This window comes from Epinephelus moara, chromosome 21 (assembly GCF_006386435.1).
Source record: "Epinephelus moara isolate mb chromosome 21, YSFRI_EMoa_1.0, whole genome shotgun sequence".
Taxonomy (NCBI): Eukaryota; Metazoa; Chordata; class Actinopteri; order Perciformes; family Serranidae; genus Epinephelus; species Epinephelus moara.
In genome coordinates this window covers 9,975,716-10,001,432 of record NC_065526.1, presented here as the reverse complement: position 1 = coordinate 10,001,432, position 25,717 = coordinate 9,975,716, and the positions used below count along the sequence as shown (strand labels likewise).

The 25,717-nt window shown below is 42.3% G+C and overlaps 1 protein-coding gene across 1 annotated transcript; it reads right to left on the bottom strand.

The window, feature by feature from the left end:
• Nucleotides 1-107: 107 nt before the first annotated feature.
• Nucleotides 108-23,834, bottom strand: LOC126409164 (collagen alpha-4(IV) chain-like). The gene is made up of 45 exons (XM_050075124.1): nt 23,811-23,834; nt 20,655-20,726; nt 20,249-20,383; nt 19,075-19,119; nt 18,484-18,600; nt 16,697-16,762; nt 16,490-16,525; nt 16,283-16,345; nt 16,138-16,173; nt 15,984-16,025; nt 15,802-15,885; nt 15,656-15,700; nt 15,501-15,572; nt 15,367-15,411; nt 15,226-15,279; nt 13,851-13,914; nt 13,321-13,425; nt 12,985-13,143; nt 12,584-12,673; nt 12,326-12,477; nt 12,125-12,197; nt 11,780-11,886; nt 11,475-11,658; nt 11,307-11,372; nt 10,362-10,469; nt 9,948-10,166; nt 9,648-9,812; nt 9,301-9,468; nt 8,873-9,016; nt 7,712-7,822; nt 7,423-7,601; nt 7,005-7,068; nt 6,701-6,775; nt 6,458-6,565; nt 5,447-5,554; nt 5,187-5,258; nt 4,857-4,985; nt 3,987-4,094; nt 3,668-3,823; nt 3,472-3,579; nt 3,132-3,269; nt 2,864-2,980; nt 2,436-2,624; nt 2,002-2,285; nt 108-1,909 (listed from the first exon to the last, which is right to left on the bottom strand). Exons 1-45 carry the CDS (start codon nt 23,832-23,834, stop codon nt 1,649-1,651), a joined length of 4,947 nt encoding a protein of 1,648 aa, XP_049931081.1. The 3' UTR covers nt 108-1,648.
• Between the last annotated feature and the right edge of the window lie 1,883 nt (nt 23,835-25,717).

The following is a 25,717-nucleotide window of genomic DNA, read 5'->3' as shown; positions in this document are numbered from 1 at the left end:
ATTATTCATTTTCACCCATCTTGGGATTTTTGAATGTAGGTTGTTGTTTTTCCAAATGTGAAAGCTACTGAGCTCTGAATAACTTTAAGCATTTTTAAACATTTTAATTGTGGAGCACAATTTAGATGAAGAAGAGAGGGTCTTCAGAACATTTCTCCTACAGGACTTAAAACATGAAACTTCAGGTACAGCAGCAAGATGATCAATTCTCAAACATTTTCATTACCAGAAATAGCACCTTATTGAAAATAATGATATAAAAAGGATACAGTAATGGCAACATACTAAAAATTTGCTTACCACTCAGGGTTATAGATTCTAGTTGATGATATTTAGCAATAAAAAAAATGCGGCTTTGAGATTTCTAGATTTTAAAAATGGAATTGCTTAAAAAATACCTTGTGGCAAGCTTTGTTTATCATGGTTCCCACACGTTTGACAATGAATTTCCAAAACTTTTCCATAAGTTTTCCATCACATTTAACCAGATTTTCATGACTTTATTGATGTCGTTTAAAATGATTAGGCCTTCATAGCAATACAGACATACATTATAAAAAGTGCCATATGTAACTCTTGCAAAAACTGTTGAGTCTCATGCCAGGTCATCACGTACTGACAACCTTTGGTTGGTAGTTGGACCGAAACACCAACCCAAAGTGTCGGTACTTGACAACCTGGCATTGAGACTCAATAATCAACTATCTCCCTTTAGAATTACACACTAAACCTTTAAACATGCATGCATGCACATTCAAGCCGCCAACTACCTGCGTATGCCAACTGACCAGACCAGCACCTATGGATACTTTGCAAAACATCCAGGCCACGCCCCTTTTGGGTGATAGACCAAAGGAGATTCTAGTGATAGATGTTAATACAGATATTTGGAATATAATTTGTTTGTTGTAATTACAAGTTTGTCTGCATTTATTTCTTGTTTAAAAAAATGTGATATCTTAATAAGTTAAAGTTGTTTGCCATCATGTCCTATCAGGCTTCCCCCACTCAAATGGATCAATGACTCAACATCCAGACATCTAAACATGTTGGATTAAATCACCAGGTATCGTAATGTTAACTGTTGTCTGTGAATAACCAACTGTTTGAGATTTGGCTGGAGAAGACAGCCTGCTCCTGCTATACTGTATGACTGTACTGCAGTAGCCTCCCACTCAACTTGCTATCCATAAGTAGTAATTGTGACCAGCGTCATTTAGCCTTTTACCACACTGACAGTGGATATTCACGTATATTATGTGCCTCAAATCTCAGTGTGCAAGCCTTGGTTAACCTGCTACACATCAGCTTTTAGTATTTTCCAGTTTCTCTCCTCATGTAACAGCACATTTCTTACCCGGAAAAGGGGGGTGCAGCCTTGGTGATGATGCAATGTTGGACTGGCCTGTGTATCATGTGATACTAGTGATGTTTTAACAGTCACGCAGCACGGCACTAATATGTTTTTTTGTGTAATGTTAAATATGTTTTGAGATTTTTATGAACATATTCTAAACCATAGCCAAACAATATATACTCAAAACTTTTCCAAAACATTCTGTTAATACAAAACAATTTCCAGGCCTGGAAAATCATTTTTCTAATTTCTTAACCTTTCCAGGAATTTCATGACCATGAGAGCCCTACTCTATTGTTCTCTGAGGCAGACGTGACACTGACCGGCCTTGCGTCGCTGTTTGTCGGCTGCCTTGATGGTGCCAGGGCTCGGGGTGATGAACTGCTCTGTCTGACTCACAATAGTCAGCCAAAAACTGTAGAGGTTGGCAAAGTAGTGACAGGAGCCACGCGCACCCTGGCACTCTATGAAGGGGTGAGTCCGGAAATCCTTCAGACAGCTACCAGTAGAGGTCAGAGACTGGCCACCTCCCTCATCACCTGCCCCTGTGTGCTGAAGGGAAAAGTTGCAGCAGGTGGTACACATTAGGTAAGTTGAAAGCGTTTTTGTCTCACAGACACACTTAAGCTTTTTATCACTCTCACCAGGAGGAAAGAGTAGCCCGTCCACAGGCTCCTCCAGCCAGGTGGGCATGCAAGGACTGTGTGATCTTGGCTGTGAAAAGTCACTGCAGGCGCACCTGTCTCACACACCACACAACGGCTGATGTGGGTCCTAATTGCCTGGCCAAAAAGTGGCATTATGGGTATGGGAGCGGTGGTGGAGAGCCAATAGGATTTGTCGTTGCGACTGGAGTAGTGACAGGCAGCTTTGTTGCAGTAGGAGAAAGGCATGGTGGAGAAAACAGGGAGGCAGGAGCCAGCCTGGCCTAGAGGGAGAGGAGATAAGAGAGAGAGAGAGAGAGAGAGAGAGAGAGAGAGAGAGAGAGAGAGAGTAAAAGAAGAATAAACCCTTTAAACTCACAGATTGATGCATAAAATCATTTCCAATTAAAGTATGACTTTATTCAGACTCTTACCCAGATCTTGAGTGTGAGCCTTCTCTTGTCCCTCCAAGTAGACCAGACTGTAGCCCACCCAAAGCTGACTGCTGCCTTCAGGGCACTGTGGCACCTGAACTGACTGGCTGTGGAGAACCAAAAGGAAGCCTGACCTCGACGCTTCCCCGTAGCCTGGTGCACCTGGATCACCGGGTGGACCCGCGACACCTGAAGAATGGAGGGGTTGAACATTTAGCGACAGGGTGACATGGAGGGAGCACATGAGTGAGGATGAGTTGAAATTGGGTATTGGATGCAGACAACAGTTTAATTTGTGGCCTTGAGTGAAAGATCAAAAGTTTCATCCAGATCCTTCTACATAAACTGAGTAACTCTAGCGACCCGTCTCCAACGTGCCAAACAGCATGCTACATGGGCTTGCCACATGACTGCGTCAGATTATTGACCTTGAGGTCCAGTAAATCCTCGCTGACCAACTTCTCCTTGGTCTCCGACAGGACCGTCAAGACCAGCAGGACCTGATTTGCCAGGGAGGCCCACGTACCCTATGGCACCCTTCTGGCCTGAAAACACAGACACAAATACACAGATAAGGACAATTATACACACAGACACATACAGACGACTGAGGATGAAGACACACAACACAGATTTATTCAGGCACGGACCAGAATGTGTACACACATACTCAGAGAGTATTTAATAGTCTCTTACCTTTACGTCCTGGAGTCCCGGGAGGACCTGCATCACCAGGGTATCCCGGAGGTCCTTGGTCACCAGAAGGTCCTCGGAGTCCTGGGGGAGCATTCCCTGGACGTTCCCTAATAAAGTCACCAGGAGCACCTTTGGGACCTGTAAAAAACAATAATACAGTGACTACCAGATATACTGTTGTAACACAGCATGTCAGTAGTGTTGAATAAATGAGAATCAATTCTTTACTAACAGAAACAGAAACAGACAAATGGAAAGTCATACTGTGTGTGTGTGTGTGTGTGTGTGTGTGTGTTGGCATAGAGCTATGGGCATATCTCTTAGCTACAGTTCCGCTCACCTGCCTCTCCAGTTGAGCCAGTTACTCCCTTGTGGCCCCAAGGCCCAGGGACCCCAGTCTGACCTTTGGGTCCAGGAGGACCTATAGAACCATCAGGACCTCTCTCACCTGTCAAAGTGCAGCAACACTTAGACTGCATGCAAGTGGACGGCATCACTGTAAATACTGACAGCAGCAGTCTTGCACCGCAACGTACCTTTCTGTCCTGTAAGTCCCGGGTAGCCCTGAGACCCTGCAGGCCCTGGGAGACCCCTATCTCCTTTACGGCCTGGTAACCCTGTGAGGCCATAAGGGCCTGGGTCTCCTTTGGAAAAAATGCTGCTGCCTGGAAGGCCCGGCTGCCCAGGAGGACCTAAAACCCAACACAAACTCCCAGTTGTTGACAGATAGATAAAAAGGCACACATACCCACAACTGAACATGAACATTGACACAGTGTTCATCCCTGAATGTGGCCACACCAAGATGGAGACAAACATAGGCAAATGGATAAACACAAATACAAACACACAAACCTGGGGGCCCTGGAGGTCCATCATATCCTAAATCTCCGTGGGGTCCTGGCAAAGGTGTGTAGCATTCTATGCCAGGGTTACCAGGTTCCCCTGGAATACCTGGAAGACCTGAGGTAAGAAATACAAGAAGATAAATACATTATACAAAAGCTGTATAGAAGAACAGAACAGCAACCCCACTGGGAGGAAAGAGAAAAATAGTAAATAAATGGCAATAAAATGCCAACAAAAACACAATACAGTCTAAGTGACCATAACAGACTATTGCACGGTAAAAAAAATCATCAGTTTTTTTCTTATTGGACTTACACTGGGGTATTGTGAGGAAACAATAACTTAAAATGTTTGACTTCAACAGTTCATTTCTTCCCAACCTTTACAGACAGTATAGAAGGGCGGAGAGAACACACCCCTCCGCCCTTCCACGCACAAGGAAAGCCTTAAGGCAGAGAGAGCAAACCTCCCTGCCCTTCCATGCGCCTACATTGAAAGCCTAAGGCAGGGAGAGCAGCAGCCATGCGCCTACATTGAAAGCCTAAGGCAGGGAGAGCAGCAGCAAAGATCCCTGGGAACANAAGCAGCAACGTAGGCAGGCCAGAGCAGTTTAAATAGGGCGCCCTGAATGAGATTCGCCAATTGGTTGCATAGAAAGGAATCATGTGATCTATCAGCTGACTCCCTTCCATCAATCAGCTGCTCCATCAGTTGATTGTGCTGTTTGAGGTCAGCTGATGTAGCTGGGATGTGAGCTGAGCTTGACATTGTGTCCTGCCTGAACTATGTGAGCTGAGCTTGACATTGTGTCCTGCCTGAACTAAAGTTATGCTCAATATGCAGGACGTGCACTATTGGTAACAACAGATATGATACCTGTGTAGCCAGGTGGACCCCTCTGGCCTTTGGGCCCTGGTAAAAAGGCTCCTGGAGGCCCTTGCTGGCCCCTAATTCCTTTGGCTCCAGGAAAACCATCTGGTCCTGATGGGCCAGGGTGATCCATGCCTTCAAGTGAAAAATGGGTACATTTAAGTGTCAATAGTAAAATATCATGACAAACAATTTACTAGCTCAAACTACACTTTAACATTTCTGTTTTACGCAATTTGTGCTATATACTATGACCAAAAGTTTTCTATCAACAGACACCATAAAAGGCAAACAAAGACATGACTGCTAAACCGTGTTGATAAATCTCCCTCTTACCCTTTGCTCCTTTTATCCCTTTTGGACCTCTAAGTCCATTCAGTCCATCCAAACCTGGTGGTCCAGGGGGCCCTTACATGAAATCACAGCACAGCATGAGAATAATGTCAGGTTATTGGCAGACACATCATAGAACCCCTTTGACACAGAATTCAAGCCAAGTGATAGCCAATAAAAAACAACACAGAACAGCAGACACTTACAATGCCTGTACCCTGCCTATCCAATGATGGGAGAAACAACTGATTTTATATAAGTACCTTGGGGCCCATCAGGGCCAGGTGGGCCTGGTGGTCCCTGACCTCCATGATCACCTGGAAGACCTATAGGACCTGGACGACCTGATGGGCCACGAGGTCCTGGGTAGCCTGTGGAGATACACGTAAAAGAGCCCAATCATTTTAACATAAAGCACAAGATTTAAATGACTTACGGGAATAAACACAAGTGTAAAATATAAGAATCGAGTAGTTTAATTTGCTAAATTTCTAAATTTGAAGATTGTGGAAAACTGGAGCTGGTTTATCGCCACTGAATTACGCCTGGTCAGTATCATGTTATTACGGTATACAACGGTATTTAGAAATCCAGACAGTATGATTTTGTGAAAAATACAGATGCTTATCTTTCTATTAAACTCATATGGAGATGCTGTATTGAGGACGTATTGTATGTAGTGGACGTCACGTGCCACCAGAGGTCAGTGTCCACTGGTGGAACAGGTAGCTAAGCTGAGAAACATGGCGACTGTGGTGGGGATAATGTTACAGGACTGTAAACAGCTGGCCAGGGACAGTTGAGAGAGACCACCAGCAATAACAGCACATTGTCAAATCTAACACAGTGAATTACGGGATTATTTTCACCAAACCAGAGTTGGTGATTGATGGAATACTGGACAAACTCAGTAGATGACTAACAAGACTAACTAAGACCATTTTGGTGAGTTTGAATGAAGTATGTTACACAATGAGTTAACAGGGCAAGATAGTGCAGCACACAAATACCATCATATACCATAGACCCCTACTGAAATTTAAGGAAGGTCTGAAAAAATAGACACCGCCCAAGCCTACAGTGAATGACACCATATGTGCATTTGCATCTACATACAAGTAAGCTTTATATTGTGTGGAAAAATATCTTAGTAACTGGCTCACTGTTCTTATACTTACACCTTACACACACACAATAGCATTCCTTCATTTATCCACTTTAAATTATTGGTGCAGCACATTAGGTCTCTGATTCAAATCTTAAACAGAAATCACCTGGTCTTCCTAGTTGTCCTGATTCCCCAATAATGCCTGGTCGTCCAGGCTGTCCTGCCCTTCCCTGGAATCCTGGGTCCCCTGGATCTCCTGGACTCCCTCTGGGTGCTCGAGGGAATTATTTTGTGGATTTAAATTTATTTACAGTGATACATTCACTTGTCCTTCCTCACAAGTTTAACTAAAAAGAATATGAGTCCCTTATCATGAAATCATCTGTTAGTAGGTCTTCTGTCAACTCACCACAAGGACCATCCTCCCCTGGCAATCCTTTGGGTCCACGTGGACCAGGTTGTCCATAAGACAGTCCTGGCTCACCTGGAACAGATGTGGACAGCTTTCATTAGGTTCAGTCCAACTGAATGAAACAGATATGAAACACTGAGAGATTTTATTTGGCTTTATTGTTTTTTACTTAACTGCATTTGCATTTATTATAAAAAATATATCACATTGTTTTTGATGAACCAGACAAAATTGTAAATGACCCAGTCTGCTGTGGATTCACATCCTGTTGTATAAATGTTTTGTCTCGCTTCTGACTCACCCTTGGCTCCTGGAAATCCTGGTAACCCTGGGATACCCGAATGTCCTTGAGGCCCTTGATCTCCCTTTAACCAACATGAACACATTAAGTCTATTTAACATCACTCCTGAAGTTGACATACAATAAATAATGTACCGTAAAGCCACTAACGTATACATGTAGATAAAAACATAAGCAGTCTGGGACTAGTCTCAATCTTAATGCATGCCACAGCCCTCAAAAGTGTCTTAACACAAAATGGTTGTGCACTTTAAACTGGGATGATCAGAAATTACATGCTGCTGGTACAGTATGTAAATCAAGTAGCAGCCATTTTTCACTGTGTATGGGTATCTTCTGGACAGATATTAAAAAAACTGAGCACAGACACACAGCGGCTCTAAATTTATGAAGACAATAAATTAGATTCATCGTGTACCAGATCTCCAGAATTTCCAGGATTTCCCCTTGGACCAGGGAAACCTTTGATTCCAGAGTACCCAGGAGGTCCTGGTATTCCTGCTCTGCCTGGAGCACCAGTGCTGCCTTTAAACCCTGGCGAACCCGGCCATCCATCAGGTCCTGAGTCACCTGGCACTCCCCTTGGGCCCCTTAAGCCTGTAGGCGACAAAACAAAATAATAATGTAGTCATATACTATTTTGTATTGTATGGAGTGAAATCATCTTGTTTAAAAACTATGTATAAGTTAAGTGACAGCTCCATTGCCTGCAGGTCCTGGTGGTCCTGATTCCCCCTGCCTTCCTGTAAGTCCCTGTGGGCCTTTTGTTACGTTCATGAGCCTTGATGGTCCTGGTAATCCTGGTGGACCACGTACACCTGGATGAACCACAGAGTTGAGATGATATTCCTACCAGTCTGATTCATAAAGTACACCGAAAGTACAACTTAATAACTGAAATAAATCATGTTGGCTCATCTTTCCAGCTTCCTCATATCCTTAATGTTGTAGCTGTATACAGACTGTACGTTTCACTACATTGCTGTGCTAGTTACATATCTGAATCTGATTGATGATTACAGATACATGCCCTGAGACATCTTTAATGATTTGATAATATTCTGGTTGTTAATTATTAAAAAACATTAGGCCACTGCAACTGGCATGACTGAGTACAGCTATCAGACACATGGGACCCTATCTTACACCTCGCGCAAAGCAGCTCTCATTGCTAATTTCAGACCGATTTGGTTGTCATTTTCACTGCCAGCCATACTGTGTAAGTAGCAAATGTACCCAAATTGCACCTTTCTGTGCACCCATGGGTGTGTAAGTCTTAGGATGAGGTGCATTGTTGACATATTGCTATTATGTGGCAGCAGAGATTAATTGTGCCATTGACCAACAAAAACCTGGTCCATAGTCAGAATGGCAGTGCTTTCCTGCTATTTAAAGGGCACATCATTCAGACAGTAAGATATGCTTACATAGGCGGGTTCACAGTGCACGCACTGTCTGCTTGTTACATACACAGGGACACGCAGCTGGGTTGCAGGTGAGGGTCAGGGTAAAATAATACATCATTAATGAGTAAAATATGAATCAAACTCTCTAAAATGTGAGCATAGCAGAGAGCAGAACAGAGTTGCGGGGCTACTGTCCAACTCCCTATTAAGAGGGACACTGTGCACGTTTATACAAGAAGAGCTCATAACTTCATTTATTATTTCAGAAGCTAAAATTTTAGTTCTGCATTACTGTCAGCATACAATCACTTGCTTCTCCAATTTGGCAAATTCACCATATCTAGCCGTGTGCCAGGTGCAGGGACACCTGGCTTTTAAAGGAAATGGGAGATGACACTCTCACTATAGACCATGTGGTATAGGTTGTCATATAGGGCTCATGTTATGTAAACAAAGGCTTACCTTTGTTGCCAGGCTGTCCTGGGAGTCCGTGGTCACCTGGCCGACCATCAAAGCCCCTCTCTCCTTGTTTACCTCTTTTTCCTGGAGGTCCAGGAGAACCTGGTAAACCTGTGGCCCCAGCCCTGCCTGGGTAACCCCTTCCACCTTGATGAATTGGATGGAAAATCTCATTTCAGACAGGGCAGGCTAGTTAACAGATATAAAGCATTGTTGATAAAACATAGACTAGATTTCAGTGTAGGCTTTTTTGTGGGGATTTGGGGAGATGTTTATAAAGGCATGCTGACTGGCAACTAGCTCCTAGTGTGGCAATGCAGTGTAACTGACAGAAAGCACCTGTCAAATTTTTATGCCAAGATTTTAAATGATGAGGTAAAGACATAATGCTTTTCACAAAGGTTTCTTATCCAGACAGGCCAGTGGTTCACCTTTCTGTCCTGGCCTGCCATCGATCCCAGGATCTCCTGGGGGGCCAGTGGTGCCCCTGGGTCCAGCTGGGCCTGGCAAGGCGGGAGGGCCAGGGTAACCTTGTGGGCCCTTTTGTCCATGACCAGGAGGACCTATATCTCCTTTATAACCCTTCTGGCCAAGGTAGCCTGTGCAACATGTTTAAAATTCAATGCAAGAAATATGTTCATGGATGGTTAGATGGTGGCTTCACAAAAAAATATTCACACTCTGGAATTAATCTCAACATTTTAAAAAGACATTCAGATGAACATTCAGAGTGACAGCAAGACATCCATAATTTTGCTTGCTGCTGCTGTGTGCTCACCTGGTACTCCCCTCTGTCCAGGGTTTCCTGGAGGTCCAGGAGGGCCTGGAGATCCAGTCAGATCACACACAGTGCAGGGTGGGCCTGGGGGACCTGTGGCCCCAGGGTCACCATTGTCTCCTGTCTGTCCTTTCCAACCTGGTCGTCCAGGTTGACCTTGTGCACCTGTTATGGCCAATCAATTCCAATATAAAATAAAGAATGGGAAGTACTCTGTAAATCAAGTAAATCTGAGATATGGACCACATTAACTGAGTTCAGTGGTTTGTTCATGTTCACATAAATGTAAATCAAACTTACCTGGAGATCCTGGTATTCCAGGAATGCCATGGCGTCCCTTTGTCCCTACAGCCCCAGGGCGGCCAGGTGGGCCAGTAGGGCCACGTTTGGGAAAGCGGACATCTCCGGAGTCACCCTTCCTGCCTTGTGGTCCTTGCAATCCAGGAGAGCCTGGAAAGCCATCCAGGAGAATTCCACTGGGACCAGGGTCACCAGGATCCCCATTTAAACCTAGAGGTCCTTTTACAAATAAGAGAGACCTACAGTATAAGCGTTTAAACAGCCCTTCCTAACTGTTAAATAAATCATTAATTGACAATTTTCCTGCAGTGCCGATTCTTGATTATCAACAAGCTTGAACCTGCGTTCCCAAATGAAGAAATATCTTCTCATCTTGTGTGTAAATTTAATTTGACAATATTTTAGAAAGGTTACCCGGAGGTCCCATCCGTCCATTTTTACTGTCATCTCCTTTCATGCCTTTCGGGCCTGGGTATCCTGGATTTCCCAGAGGACCATCTCTTCCTGGGTCACCTGGAACCCCTACAAGGGGCCAAAGAAAACTTAAAGTTAACTTGGTCATGGATCACATTTCTCTCATCACACGTGGCTTTTGAGCAACTTTTCTCTGAACTTTAGAAAAGTCAGATCAGTATGCATGGATTGTCCAACAACAGCCCAGTCGCCAGAGGAAAATTGCATTGTATGTTTCTGCAAACCACAAATATGTTACATTTGATCGTTTCATATGTATCATATCAACATTTCTAAAGTGATGTAGTTTATGAGTTGATTTTGTCATCTGGAGATGGAGGGTGGATTATGGATGGTGTGGCACCTATAGGCGAGACACCTCCTAAGAAGCAGACCACTGCAGACCAGTGTTTGAGACCAATAAACAATAACACCGGTTGTTTTTTGGCGACCCTTTGTGGCGTTTCCACGAGTGTTTGAAGTCAAACCTGGGTGTTTTTACCAACAAATCGCAGCATTTCCCAGCAAGGTTCAAGTTAACAAACCTGGGTATTTTCACCAACCCATTCCTCCTTTTCAGTGGCTTTTGTGCCACCACACGTGGGTGTTTAAGCCAAAACATGATCTTTTCCTAACCATAATAATATGTTTCCTGTGCCTCAGTATAACCACACCTTCACCACGGCATTGTTAAGAAATACAAACTTTCAACGTATCCACTACAAAATAATGTACAAATGTAACATATCCATTGTTTGCAGAAACGTACAAAGCTTACATTTTTTTCTGGCAGTTTTATTGCCAACAACCACTTTAGCAATCATCATTGACTAACAGATGTAATTTTTTTACAGTGCTTGGATGCAGTTTATTTAAGATATTATGTGAAACACCTGGAAGACTTACCTGGTGAACCTGGTTCACCCTTAGGACCAGGTAATCCATTCTCATCTTCATGACAGCATGACTCACCTGGTGACCAAAATACAACGTACTTTTTGAGCCCATGATACCTGGCTTAATGCGGTGTATTAACACTAACTGAGAATCTCAGAATTTAACCCAGACTCTGACCTGGAGGGCCTTGTCGTCCAGGAATTCCTGGTAGGCCAGGATGTCCCGGATGACCTTTAGGTCCAGGTAGCCCCTTAGGCCCTGGGAGACCAGGACCTGGAGAGCCAGCAGGCCCTGGATACCCTTTGGGTCCAGCAGCACCAGGGTAACCTTTGGGACCATGTAATCCTGCATATCCAGCACCCTACAAACATGTTACCTGATACCATAACTGTAGAACCCAACAGAATGTAGCAAAGTGGAGCATTTTTTCTGTTTGATATATTACATTCACAGTACTGAAAATGGGAAATGTATGCTCTCACTGGTGTTCCACGGTCCCCTGGGGGACCAGGGGAGCCATCCAGTCCTGGCGCACCTGTTGCTCCAGGAGGACTCTGATGTCCAGGGACTCCTCTGTTACCCTTGGCACCTTTCAATGACAAAAACAAACAGGCATAATTTTTATTTCAGACGACTGTTGTACTGAACAGATTGTTCAGAATACAATGCACTGTGATCACCTTTGTGAACACAAACCAATGAATACATCTTGACTCCTGACTCATAAGTCTCCCGTCCTCTGTAGATGTTTCCAAGCATTTAAAATACCCGTACACTTTGCTTGTGTAATAACGCTATGTATAGTGCAGTTTTGATGTGGTGCTCACCTTTAAAATCTACCACAAAAGCGTGACCTTTTTGTCCCTTTTGTCCTTTTATACCAGGAGCTCCCTGAAAGCCCTGCAAGAAAACACAAAGTCAGAATCAATACAACACTATGTTTCTGTGGCTATAACAAAGAACACACTTGTATACATGTCAGAAAATGGCATTTAATTATAAGTAAGTTTGAGTCCAGTTGTCCTTACTTGTGGTCCTCTTGGACCGTCATTGCCTCTCAGCCCTGGGTCTCCTTTAAGTCCTTGAGTTCCAGGTAACCCTGGAGGTCCTGGATAACCAGGTGGACCAGGTGGCCCTTCCCTCCCCCCACCAGACCTACAGTTACAATCCCCTGGACAACCTGTTGGACACACCGATAACAAAAATTAGGGCTGAGTATTGGTACTCGATAAGGTATCAACCAGAATAACCCAGCACCAAGTAGTATCAAAACAGTCATAGATCACCTTTTATTCCTCTGAGCCCTTTGTTTCCACGAGGTCCTTTAGGTCCTGGGTAACCAGGTTCCCCTGGGTCACCAGGCTCACAATAGTAATCTGTGGATCAACCAGCCACAACTATTTATCAACATAAGTTAAAAACTTTAGCGAGTACTCCGAATGCATGAATTAGCAATTAGCAATTTTTCCCATCAGAAGTAACTGAGAACTCACCTCCACATCCTGATCCGATCACATCAAGTATACCACACACACACACAAGCCAGAAGGTAAGTATACACTCAAATGAACATGCACAAAGATATGATTAGCTCACAATTATTTAAATAATAAAATCACATTTGTAAGATTAATAAAGACATAGAGGACACTCTTTTGTATTAAATATGAGGGAAGCACTAATATACCTGGAGGACCTGGGGGCCCTGTGACACCTTTAGGTCCCCGGAGTCCTTTGGTTCCCTTTGGTCCCAGAAATGGATTTTCAACAATGTCATTGCCTCCTGGTTCACCCTTGTATCCCTTGGGACCGGGGTGCCCTTGGGGACCAGGACGCCCTGGCACTTCTGGGAAGGTGTGAGAGACAGTATGAAATTTCAGATAAGGTCGGATCAAAACCGACTAACTGACTGAGTTCCTAACTGTAGGTCAAATCCTGATCAGAATGAGGGATAGACTCAGTCATATACAGTACATCAAATAACAAGTAACCTGAAAGTTAGAGACCAGAGACACAGTCTGACCTGTTATTGTTAACCCTGGTGGACCAGGAGGTCCATGCATGCCCATGTACCCAGGGTCACCGGGGGGTCCAGCTGGGCCAGGATACCCATGGTCACCTTTAACACCTGAACCACACAGACACAGAACCATGAAAAAGTCAGCTTAACTCTGATTATTTACTAAATTAGAGTCAAAACAGTGAGACTAAGGTTGTAAACTATAAACTTTTAAATAAAGATATGATTTTGGGGCGTCGGTGGCTTAGTGGTAGAGTAGGTGCCCCATGTACAAGGCTGTTGCCGCAGCGGCCCGGGTTCGACTCCAGCCTGTGGCCCTTTGCTGCATGTCACTTCCTCTCTCTCTCCCCCGTTCACGCTTGTCTGTCCTATCCATTAAAGGCTAAAAAGCCCCAAAAAATATCTTAAAAAAATAAAAATAAAGATATGATTTCATTATCATATTATAAAAAAAAATTACACTAGGATAGTGCTGCTAGTGGTCACACGTAACTCAACCAGTGAGTAGAGTGTAGCTACTACTGAGGCCTCACCTCTGGCATCACTTTCACTGTAAAAGAGCAGGGGACCGGGGAGACCTGGATCTCCTTGGTAACCCTGTTTGAGGCAAAGACAGAGATGGAAACCATAGTCATGAACAGAAAATGCCACTAATGTACATAATATTTCTAAATATGAAAGGAGTGATGAAAGATAACTGGTCTTATCCAGTTAATGTGAAAATCCCACTGAGCCACCACCAGAGGGCAGCAGACAACATAGTTTCTCTTTACCTTGTTGACATATTTGAAGTACACCTCTGATTGGAAATGGAACAAAGGTATCCCAAATATGCCAGCAAGCATCTACACTGCTGCAGGATATAGATTCATGTCATCAATAGCATGTCTCTCGCAGCTAGAGTAGGCGGAAATCTGGAGAAGACAAAAAGAAAATCATCTCTCCCTTCTCTGTCCTAAGCCCTTGCCGCCAGACAACCATGTGCATATGCACATGCTTCATACATTAACCCGATGTTTCCCACACATTCATTTATTTTGTCTTATTTCATTGTAGAGTTGCACACAGCTCATTCACCCAGACACTCCTTGACCCACTCTCTCTGTTTATCTCACCACAAATAAGACAAGAATAAGCAAGCAAACGTTAACGACCAAGCAATCTTTTTGCCTCGCTCCCTGCCGCCGAGGACTGCTTCCCTAGGATAAGAGCTGGCAGCAGCTCGGGAGATGGACCTTGGGTCAGCGACTGTAGCGGCTCCAAATTGGCCAGTGCAAACTGGATTTGTGTTGCCGTGGCCGCTGTCTGGGGGTCCGTCTTTGGAGCTGCTGCCAGCTCTCCTCCCAGTGAGGTGGGCTGTAGTGTTGGGGAGTGAGGTGAAGGACACACTGTGATTCGAGGCTCTAGCTAAGATAAGCTACAAAAGATGAACTTGAAGACACAGCCATGGACATTTAGCTCTGGTTAGCAGAAGGCATTTGCAACTTTTTCACTCTTAGACTCGCTTTTAGTTAAGTTCATCTTTCTTTTTTGGGTTGCTTTGCAGTGTAGACAGTTGTTGCCAAATGCCTGAGACGCAACTTTCTCTGCAGGACTCTATGCTAATTGTATCAGGCTTTCACCAAAGGGACATGTACATGAATCTGCATTTACAGAACAGCCAAGATGAACTCACAGTCTTTGAAATGACCTGTGATTGGACAAAGTCTCCCGTCACAGGCCAAATTCTCTAAAGCCTGAAAACAGATCCAAGAGAAGGTGAAGTCTAGTGTTCTCTTAGTCCACAATAAGCTCAAAACAAAGCATTAGGTTTTCCTCCTAATTTTTACAGAACATTGGCTTCTGTTTGCATCTGACACAAGCTTTATAATTCTGTGATGCACATTCTGATGTTTATGTAAAGCTCACCTTTGGTCCAATTCTTCCATTGAGACCTGGGAATCCTTTCTCTCCAAGTGGACCCTGAAAATACATCCATGTATTTAAAATCAAAAACTGCATATGCATAATAACAAAAGCTAAGGCTTAGACGTCATGTTACAAGTGTACCTCATATCCTGGCAATCCATCTCTACCAGGAAGTCCTGGAGGACCCTAGCGATGGAAACAATGGCGTGAATATTGTATGTCTGTATGCATACGTTTGTATACAAGCATGCTGCAGTCTGATTTAAGTCACCTACTCTCTGTCCAGGAGAACCAGGCATTCCTCTGTCTCCTTTAGCTGCTTGTATGAAGTAGTCTCCTCTACCACCCTGACAAGGAAGAAAATGCAAGTAAAACACCTTTCTCATTCTCTCAGACATACCTGTATGCTAACATACTGGCTGACACTCACCCTTACGCCCTTTCCTCCACATCGACCAGGAGGACCCCGGTCTCCCTGAAAAGCAGGAAAGAAGATAAAGAAAAATGAATATTTGTCTATGCCGTAGACAGCAATTAGTATTCTTGCATAAATACAAGTGAGAGCTTTGCCCTTACCATGTAACCTTTGGGTGGAAAAAACTCTGGAGGAAACTCAATGACTTCTTCTGGTCCTTGAGGGCCAGGTGGGCCTTGCTCACCCTGGAATATGGAATTAAAGGGGTGAGGACGTTCGCTGAAATGCACAGACAGTACAAACCCTCAGTGCACAGCTGTTAAAGGCCAAAATGGTTTCTTACATCGTCACCTTTAGCGCCTGCCAGTGATCTTCCAGGGTCGCCCTACACAACAACCAAAAGTTCAGTAAGTTTTAATGTGTGTGTGGGTGTCTGTGTGCATGTATGCATGGAAGTATTTTTGTTACAGCATGCTCTGGTAAAGTTTGTGACTCACTGGTGGTCCTCTCGCACCTCTAGGCCCTTCAAAGCCCTAAGTGGAGTCACACACATAGATTTTCACCACAATTGTTCTTGTAATGTGCAGTAATATCATGGTCTTGATTACAAAGACTTATATACAAATGTGAAGACTTTTTCACCTCGAGTCCAGGAGGGCCAGGAGGGCCAGCGTAGCCTTTAGGCCCAGTGTTTCCTTGTCCTCCCTAAGTTAAAAAAAAATACAAGATGGTAGAGACTTAACTACATGCACAGTGTAAGACATAAAGCATTCAATTCCTGCTTCATCTATTAGCTGAATATTACTGAGGATTACTGCTTTACTGTCAAGAGAAAAAAAGAACACATACAGGTGGACCAGGCTGTCCATCTCTGCCAGGGTCCCCCTGTAAGATAGAACAAAACATAGATGAGAATGATAAACACTGGACTTGAGAGTATCTACAGACAATATAAACTGCAAATAATTATGAAACTGATTATACAGAAATAGAGTTTTGACATCGGTGGAGCCCGGCCCATCATTATCAGAGCCTCTCCAGACTAGAGGAACTTACTGGACGCCCTGGAAGGGCAATGCCATACAAAGGTTCTCCTTTCATTCCTTTAGGTCCAGGTAATCCCTGATTAAAGACAGTTAATGTTTATATTAGATGAGTCATAAATAATAAGTAGCAGAATACAAAAAGCAGATAAAGTTTTGTAGTTCTATATCATTTTAACAAAACACTGGTGCAAAGGAAAGTTAATACTGGACAGTATGGAAAAACCTTGAATTATGTTCAATGAGAATGTTTTGTGAACATCAGAACCAGTGTTTCTTTAGTTAATCATTCAGAAAACATCTGCAGTATTAGGCAACTCCAGCTTTTTAAGGAAAGATTTTTAAAAAGTTAACTGCTGGTAGGAGACAGGACACACACTCAGGCCTCTGGTCAACATGTCCAGCCACCACCTAGACCTCCACAACCCCACTTATCTCTGTGCTACATGAGGGTGCTTTCACACCTGTAGTTCGGTTCATTTGGGGAAAAAAAAGAGAAACATAGCTGCATTTTAATTCAGGTCCAGTTCCTACAAACAAACTCAGAGACGTAGCAAGTTATACTGCATCATCCGGACCGACATGACGAAATCAAATCCTAGTGACTGACAGACTAATTAACAATAATTAATGAACGCTGAATAAACATTAACATTGAATAATGACAAACAGGTAGAGACGGGATGAAAAGGTAGTGTATGGTAAAAATATGCAGCTTGTTACTGTGGGATTGCTGTCACATATTTTTTAATGGACTTAATGAACTAACAAAGTACTCAGAGTCAGATACAAGCAGGGCAGGTATAAAAGCTTTTGCCTTATAGTCAGGAAAAGCATCATGCTGACATGGTCACCAAGTAATATACAGTACAGCTGATCTTATACAGCTCAATTATAAGATTGCTTTCTGAAGAGATTTCACAATCAGCAGATGGATTTAATAGTAGTTTAGCTTTTGAAATCATGCTACATAATCACATCTGCTGTCGTCTGCCTTAACACCACAGACCAACCTTGCCAGAGTCCATTTGAAACACGCTTTTCAGGCATTCTCTGGTCTGGTTGTTTGGTCCACACACAGAATTCAATTGACAGCTTTCACACCAGCCCAAATGAATTGTATCAACCACTAGAACGGACTTAAGTTTGTTCGGTTTTAACCAATCCAAACAGGTTAGATGTGAAAGCACTTGTGTTGTCACGGCACTGGGATTTCAAACTTTGATAAAATACCTTGTAAAAATGTCAATATTTGATACCATTTCCATACCACAGGTTTCACATGCTGTAAAAGCCTATATGCAACTGGAGCAAATGAGATGAGTGTCAAGAGGACAGCACTGTGACTAAGTGAGAGGAGCAGTGTGCATTTTCACTCACTGTCGGAGATAAAGAGAGAGCGAGGAAGAAGTATCGACAGTGTTGATACTGCGGAAAATGTCGACTGAAACCGTTTTAAATATGCATCATCGCTATTTATCAATAAATCAATATTTCTACCAACACTAGAGAGTACCCTGAATGTGACACTATGCTACTTCCTTCTTTGCCACTGAATCTGAACACTGGAATTTGACATACATTGTGTGGCGCAATACATTTGAAACTCAACATATATATATTCTACTGGTGATTTTTCACGTTTCAGCCTTTTGACTACAAATCCTGTTTGCTTGGTTTTGCTGCATAAGTCTGTTAAAACCCCTAAGTTTTGTAAAAAGGCAAGAGACAGACATCTGAAAGTCTCACTTCTGTTTGAATAATGACTAATGGAAACATCAGAGCAGGAGTTTTACTCACCGGCGGCCCATGCAGACCAACAAAACCAGGGATACCAAAGACTCCTGGTCGACCCCTTGTCCCATTACAGCCATCCACTCCTGGCAAACCAGGCTCACCTCCTGCTCCAGGGTGGCCCTGAACAATATAGTACAGTTATGTTGGTTGGTATAATGGCAGGATATTAGAAGCCACGAATATGACCTAGTTGAGAATGATAAAGAAATTATGCTGTACAACATAGAGAAAAACCAGGCCCACATCTACAGTGTGCCAAGATGTGACCACTAGAGGGCATACCAGACACAAGCTTCAAATCACTGCACCATTTACTGTGTAGGCTCCAATATTGTATCATAAATGTATGAAGTGGGCACTTACTCAGTTGGGAATACTGCATGATACATTTATGATCGCAAAAGTGTCGGATATTACAATCAAGGATATATTCTAAATGCCTTAAGGGGAAAAATAAGTGAAAAGTTGAGCTCTACAACTTGGGAAGTTGGTGCAATCACCTCAGACGGTTACTCACCTATACAGGATTATTATTATCAGTGCGATCTGTATGTGAGTTGTAAGGATTTGCAAATGAAATAGTGTATTACTCACCGCTGAGCCATCATTACCAGGAAAACCAGGAACACCAGTCTGGCCCTGAAATGTAAAAAAATACGGGTACCAGTCATTCATTACAGGCTTACACCCCTTCTTTTTTCTCTATCACTGGCAATAAATAATTACATGTTAACATTTTGTATATGTTTAATAATGTAGACTTATTTTCATTATAAGCTGTACTTGCATGCAGTATCTGCCTCTGTTTCTACCTTAAGGTGAGACACTACAGGTGAATAGGGTAAAATTTTAAAATAATAGATATCATCATGAAACTTCCTCAGTTGATTACTTACAATAGTATGAAAAAAAAAAGTATTACAAGTTTTAAAAATTTGAATGTTTAATTATGAAAAATTAGACATTATCTCATTAAATGTCTAATTTGCATACATTTTAGGAAGATAAATATGAACACCTGATAAAGCCAGGTGCAAAATTATTTTTTCATTTTGTTTACATATAAGATGAAAAAAAATTACAGAGGGATTTAAGGATATCTGCTTTTATTACCTAGAAAATATACTGTCCATAGCCTTAAAAAATCGATTTTCGCCATATTGTTGGGGATAAAATGTCACATAAATCAGGCTAGGAATGACGTATTAACAAATCCCTCTGGAAATATCTTCAGAATATAGCTAGGTGTATAACCGGAACGTTTGGTGTACATAGGTGCTACAGAGGCTGAGATGTTCGACTTGGAGTATGACAAAAAACTCATTTTGAGAAAACGGCATTCAAAGATTTACATTGGGGAATTTAATACATTTCTACTGGAAACAATTGCTCACAAACAGAATAAATGTTAAGGCCCTTAGTAATAATAATATAGTATATTTCAAGCTCATGAAAATTGATCATTTAATAACATGACAGGCGTATAAGGCCTACAACTGTAGTAACCCAACTAATAAACTTATTGGCCTACACTGCACAATGATAACTTTTTGGTAAATTCGGGAGAAACTTACTGCCGCAAGTAGACAAAATGTAATAAAATAAATGTCTAAATGTATCATTTGAATGTTTTCTTTATAGCAGTTTGAAATAATACATAGCGCAAAATCTCAAAATTGACCACTGCATGAAAAATCAATGTTTTGCCTGCCATGTCTCGCCTTAAAGACAACACACACAAACACACAACGTGGACATGCATACTAACGCGGTCTCCTTTGGGCCCCTCTGGGCCAGGTGAGCCCTCTGCTCCCCTCCTGCCTTTCTCTACGGGTGGCCCTTCACGTCCCCATGGTCCCATTGGTCCCGGGGGGCCTCGCTGGCCGGGCTTCCCTGGAGCTCCCTGCAAAAAGACAACAAAGACAAAAGTCATACAACTTCTAACTTCTGTTGTTGTGAGTAACACTTTCAGGATTAAGATTTGTTTTGCTAATCTTACTAGGCATTTAAAGTTGAGACAGGGAACATGTAGGTAATTTTGGAGTATTTCCCACAACTTAATACCTGTCTATTGAGTCAAATGAACTACAATTTAAAATATCAACCTTACATTTGAAAGAGTAATAAAGGACAGCTTGCCAATATGTAACAACATGAGAAGAATCAGTTCATACCCTTGCACCTTTGGCAGGAAGACACTGACATATGGAGCAGTCTCTGCCTTGACATGGGCCATCAATTCCTCCCTGAAACCAAAATCAGAGACAAACCAGAGGACTTCAATGTAGAGGAACTGATCATTACTGCATTTAAGAGGATGATGGAGACTGGCTGGGGCTGTGTGAATCTAAGCAGAGCAGAAGAAGAGGTCAAAGGGACATCAGTGGGCCCATCAGATAAGGCTGTGGTTTGGGCATATCTGACATTGCTGCATATTTTATAGCTTTGAGAATTAGCCTCCAAAATAAACACGTTTCCCTGTGGAGACTGGACACTCTTGATTAGGAAGCTTTAAACAAATCAATGTTCTCACATAGACTTGGGTAAATAATGAGCACTCTGACCTTGATGAGAAAGAAAGCTCACAGCGTTTCACCACTCTCATAATGACATCTTCTTAAAAAACGAGTCCACACCTCCAGATGCTAAAGCATTCCCACCGAGGTGTGTGTGTTTTTGTGTGAGTGTGTACGGGGAATTTTACTGTGCCTGTGTCCCAAACATTTGGTAGTGTTTTCTCAAGCTAACTAAATATTTGGATGAATTAATGCTGGTGAAACTGAGGTCTATCGCACATCTGCTGTCCCACTTTCGCTTCTGGTCCAAACATTCAAGGGTATCTCCTGCATCAGTCACGATTACATACTACAGTTGGCTGTGTCTTGGACAGGCCATTAGCATTAGACAAACTGTAAAAACATAAAGAGAAGTAAAACCACTGGCAGGCCTCCATTGCTACACCAACATTCTGACATTACGTCCAGTCCAGCTTGAGCAGAGTTTGAAACTTGAGGACTTAATTAAATTAGGTAGCTATCATTGACAGCAGAGTTGCTGAACACTCCGTAGTTTGGGGAGGATTTTAGAGAACGGCACTTAGCAAAACTTCAAGGCTGCACCCCTTACCAAAATTGTAGTATCTAAATTGACTTTACTACCTGTCGAACCTGTTGTTACTGATGTTGGTTGGATCTGTTTCTCCTCTAAAAGAGAAAACAATAACTGTGCTATATGTGCTTTATTCTAAAAAGAAATAGTCATTGTTCCAGATGTTGTTTCCTACTGGAATAACTTCTCTTCAGACCTGGACTGGAAGAAAATCTGGTGCCTACCCTCTAAATATCTTTTATAAATGAAGTTAAGAAAGTGACTTTCAAGATGATTCATCATTTCTATCCCACCAAGGTATTTCTACCAAGATTTAAAAAGGACATTGTTGTGGACTTCTTATTTTGTCAAATGACTCTAGAAGAATTATGTCATCTGTTTTGGTCTCGTCCCCACTCTTGTATTTTTTGGCAAGATGTCTGATCTTTTATTTCCCAGTGTATTGATTTTGGACTTTTCCTTTCTAATGAAAATGTATTGTTTGGCTTTTTTACTTAGCCTTTTACCAAAACAAATCAATACTGTATCATCAGTTTGATTCTATTCCTTACAAAATATCATATTCATAAATTTAAGTTTTGGTTAGCACTGTCGCCTCACAGGAAGAGGGTCCCTGGTTCAATCCCGGGTGGGGGAGTCTCTCTGTGCGGAGTTTGCATGTTCTCCCCGTCAGTGTGGGTTTTCTCTGCATATTCCGGCTTCCTCCCACAGTCCAAAGACATGCAGGTTAATTGGTGACTTTAAATTGTCCGTAGGTGTGAATGTGAGGGAGAATGGTTGTTGGTCTCTATGTGTCAGCCCTGCGATAGTCTGGTGACCTGTCCAGGGTGTAGCCTGCCTCTCGCCCAATGTCAGCTGGGATAGGCTCCAGCCCCCTGCGACCCTCAAGAGGATAAGCGGTTAGAAAATGGATGGATGGTCTACCTGGTGGCAATATTTTACCTGGTGTCCCCAATTTGCTGCTCACTTCCAGGTTTGTAAGCTCTTTTAATATGGCTAACTTTAGCTAATGTTACTGTATGTTGTCTCAACCAAAATAGCACAGTTTAATAGTTTGTATTCCTTTCAGAAAGATGTTTGGAATCCTGAAAGCCTGAGTTTGGCCAGGTAACATCACCATACCAAATGAATTACTGACACAGGGAGCACAACTGTCTTCCTCGACAAGCTAGCAGTTAGCCATCTCTTACTGAAGAACCAAGCAGGACATATTGGTATACATTGAATATAATATTCATAGCTATATTTTCACAAGTTTATAACCGCCTGAAACTAAGAACTGTTGTGTACAATTACCTTAGAGTGGGCTGGTTATATATTTTCATACATAAAGTTCTCCTCGTAATCCGCCATTTTGTTTCTACAGTAGCCCAAAACGGACAAAATAAATACTGCTTGCAAATAGGGCGATCGGGCTGCTCAGGTTTTCGCATCGGCCACCGTAGTTCTCCCACACAGTTGGCACACGGGAGAAGTTTCAGTTCACCTTTGGATGATATTAAATACTTAACTTCTTATTAGATTTTTTTATACTGAGGTTTAGTTTATAACAATATGGGCTACCCTCAAATTTGTCCTCTAAAAACAGACAAGTCAAATCAATGCTGTAGAAGTAGTCTGCAACAGGTAAGAAGCCACACTTAGCATCAAATTTGTGCTAGCCATCTTCATTGCCAAAGGCTTTCAGCATGCGTATTATTGTTTTTCCATACTCAGGGCACTTGACTTTGTGAGCATGGGCTGCCCTCTCTGCAATTTTATAACAATTATATCAAGCCACTGACCTTAAATTGTAAAATAATGATAAATAACAGCAGCATTAATTTTCAAGTAGGCCTACCAAATGCCTTAAAACCACACTTTGTTTCTTTGCCAGAAGGCTATACATGCATATTTTGTTAACACATTTGTACTGAAAACAAGACAAACTCCCACAGTTCAAATTTCAGTGTGTTGGCTGGAAACATGTATGTTGCCAGCTCATCCTTTTATCCAGATGTTATATTTAGTATCCAGCTAACAGTCTTTTGCACTTCTTTTTTTACCTGATGCATAGCCTACCGTACATGTTATCTACTTAGCGGGGAATTTTGCATGTATACATTTGCATGTATCAGTCCAGCTGTAATATACTAAAAACACCAGGCAGTCCTGTACACTGTGCAGAAAAACTGAAGTTACTTTGGTGCCTCTATCACCAACACATAGGGAGCAACACATACAGTCTCCAGGTGCATCATGGACATCATGGATTTTTTTTTCAGGGAACACTAGCTAACTAACACTAACACTAAAAGCCCAGATTTGTGCAAAACAGGAGCACACTATCATGTAGAAAACTATTAACGCCCAGTGACATAAAATGCGTCAGAAGCATCAATATCAGGATTATCTTGGCCAAGTACTGATGGTTTGTTGTTGGTTACAGGCCCAAACTACATTCCTGGCTACTGTAGCTGCAGCAATGTTTATGACAGTCAAGTTGTAATTAAACTTCACGTGACAGATTTCAGTGCATGCAGTCCAATGCAACATCCTCATCCTCACAAAGTGGTCTCACCAAAAGCTGATGATTAAAAAAAAAAGTTTATGTAAGAGCTGTTTAACAGCTTTGCAAGTGCATGTGTTTCACCCAGTGTGCTTTAAAAGCATCTTTAATCTATTGAGGCGCAAGTCCACTAAATAATTTAAACATAGTCTTGAAATCAGTCCCAGCAAAAGGTCTGATCTGTGTGCTCCTCGTCATACCTAGTAGTTGGGAGAAAGGCACATGGGCAATGGTTATTCTCAGCAATATGGTCATATACTACAGTATGTTTATATAACTGATTTTATTTGGAGAGTTTTGTTGAAATATTCAAAGTATTGATTACAAGGTTTTTAGATTTTAAAGTTGTCATAACATTGGGGCGGCTGTGGCTCAGGAGGTAGAGTGGGTTGTTGTTGGAAGATCAGTGGTTTGATCCCTGGCTCCTCCAGTCCATGTGCCAAAGTATCCCTGGGCAAAATACGGAACCCCAAATTGCTCCGGATGGCTGTTAATGTCTAAAAACTGAGTAGCAGGTGGCACCCTGTATCGTCACCTTGGCCACCACTGTGTGAATATTTGTGTGAATGGGTGAATGTGACTCGTAGTGTAAAATTGCTTTGAGTAGTTGGAAGGCTAGGTTGGTGCTAAACAAGTGCATGTCCATAGTGGTGATATGTTTTAATCTAAATGTGCGTGTGATGAAGACTTAAAAAGGAAAGTCTTACTGCATTGAGCAGCTGCACAAAGACGACCAGGATGAAGATCCACCTGTGAATGTAACAGATGTAATAGATTAACTGTAGTCTCATTTAGCCCCAGCAACTGGATGCCATTACACGATAATAAATGTTAAGAAGAGGCACGATTAGTGAACACTGAAAAAGAAAATGCTTGCCTTAATTTAATCTGAAAAAACTCCACTTGCTAAATTGTTGCACATTATCTTCAATCTTATAGCCAGAAAAAATATTGGCATTTTACGTCTCTGCAAACCACAGATATGCAACATTTATGTATCAAAAGTGTTGAAACTTACATTTCTTTACATTTCAACTATGCTCTTGTAAATGTAAGGTTAGGTTTAGGTACAAAAAACACTTGGTTATGGTTAAGAAAAGATCATATTTTGGCTTAGAATACCCGGTTTTGGTGCCTCAATTGGCACCTGAAATGGTGCCTTTGTCTCACTAAAACACATGCCACTTTGGTGCCACTATCACCACTAGAAATGGCACTGATGATGATCTGCTTTTATGTCTGGAACCTCCCGTCTACAACAGGCTTGAGACGCGCCCACGTTGATTCTGGAGTTACTTTCTTATCCTGAAGCCTCCTTAAGGAATCTGATCTTGATTTGGTGGTGGGAATCTCTTGTGACCACATGCCTTTGCTGATGTAGACCCCAGCAGAATTTGAACCCTGAACCTTCTACATAGAGGACCAGTGCTCTAACCACTACACTAGGGAGGCCCCTAGAAATGGTTCTGATGCTGTGCTAAAAAAAAGTTTTTACCTCAGTCACTCGCAGAAATAGTGCACTCAGTCTCACTAAAAAACGCACAGTTTTGGTGGCACTATTGCCACTAGAAATGTCGCCGA

What these genes read in the sequence shown, in the direction of transcription:
- LOC126409164 (XM_050075124.1), bottom strand. Translation starts at nt 23,834, where the DNA reads ATGTCCATGATGCACCTGGAGACT. An exon ending in ATGGAAGAATTGGACCAAAG is followed by an intron (nt 13,915 to 15,225) that starts GTGAGCTTTACA and finishes TGCCTCAAACAG; the next exon opens with GGTTACCAAGGAGATCCAGG. An exon ending in AGGGCCCCCAGGTCCTCCAG is followed by an intron (nt 12,674 to 12,984) that starts GTATATTAGTGC and finishes GTTGATCCACAG; the next exon opens with ATTACTATTGTGAGCCTGGT.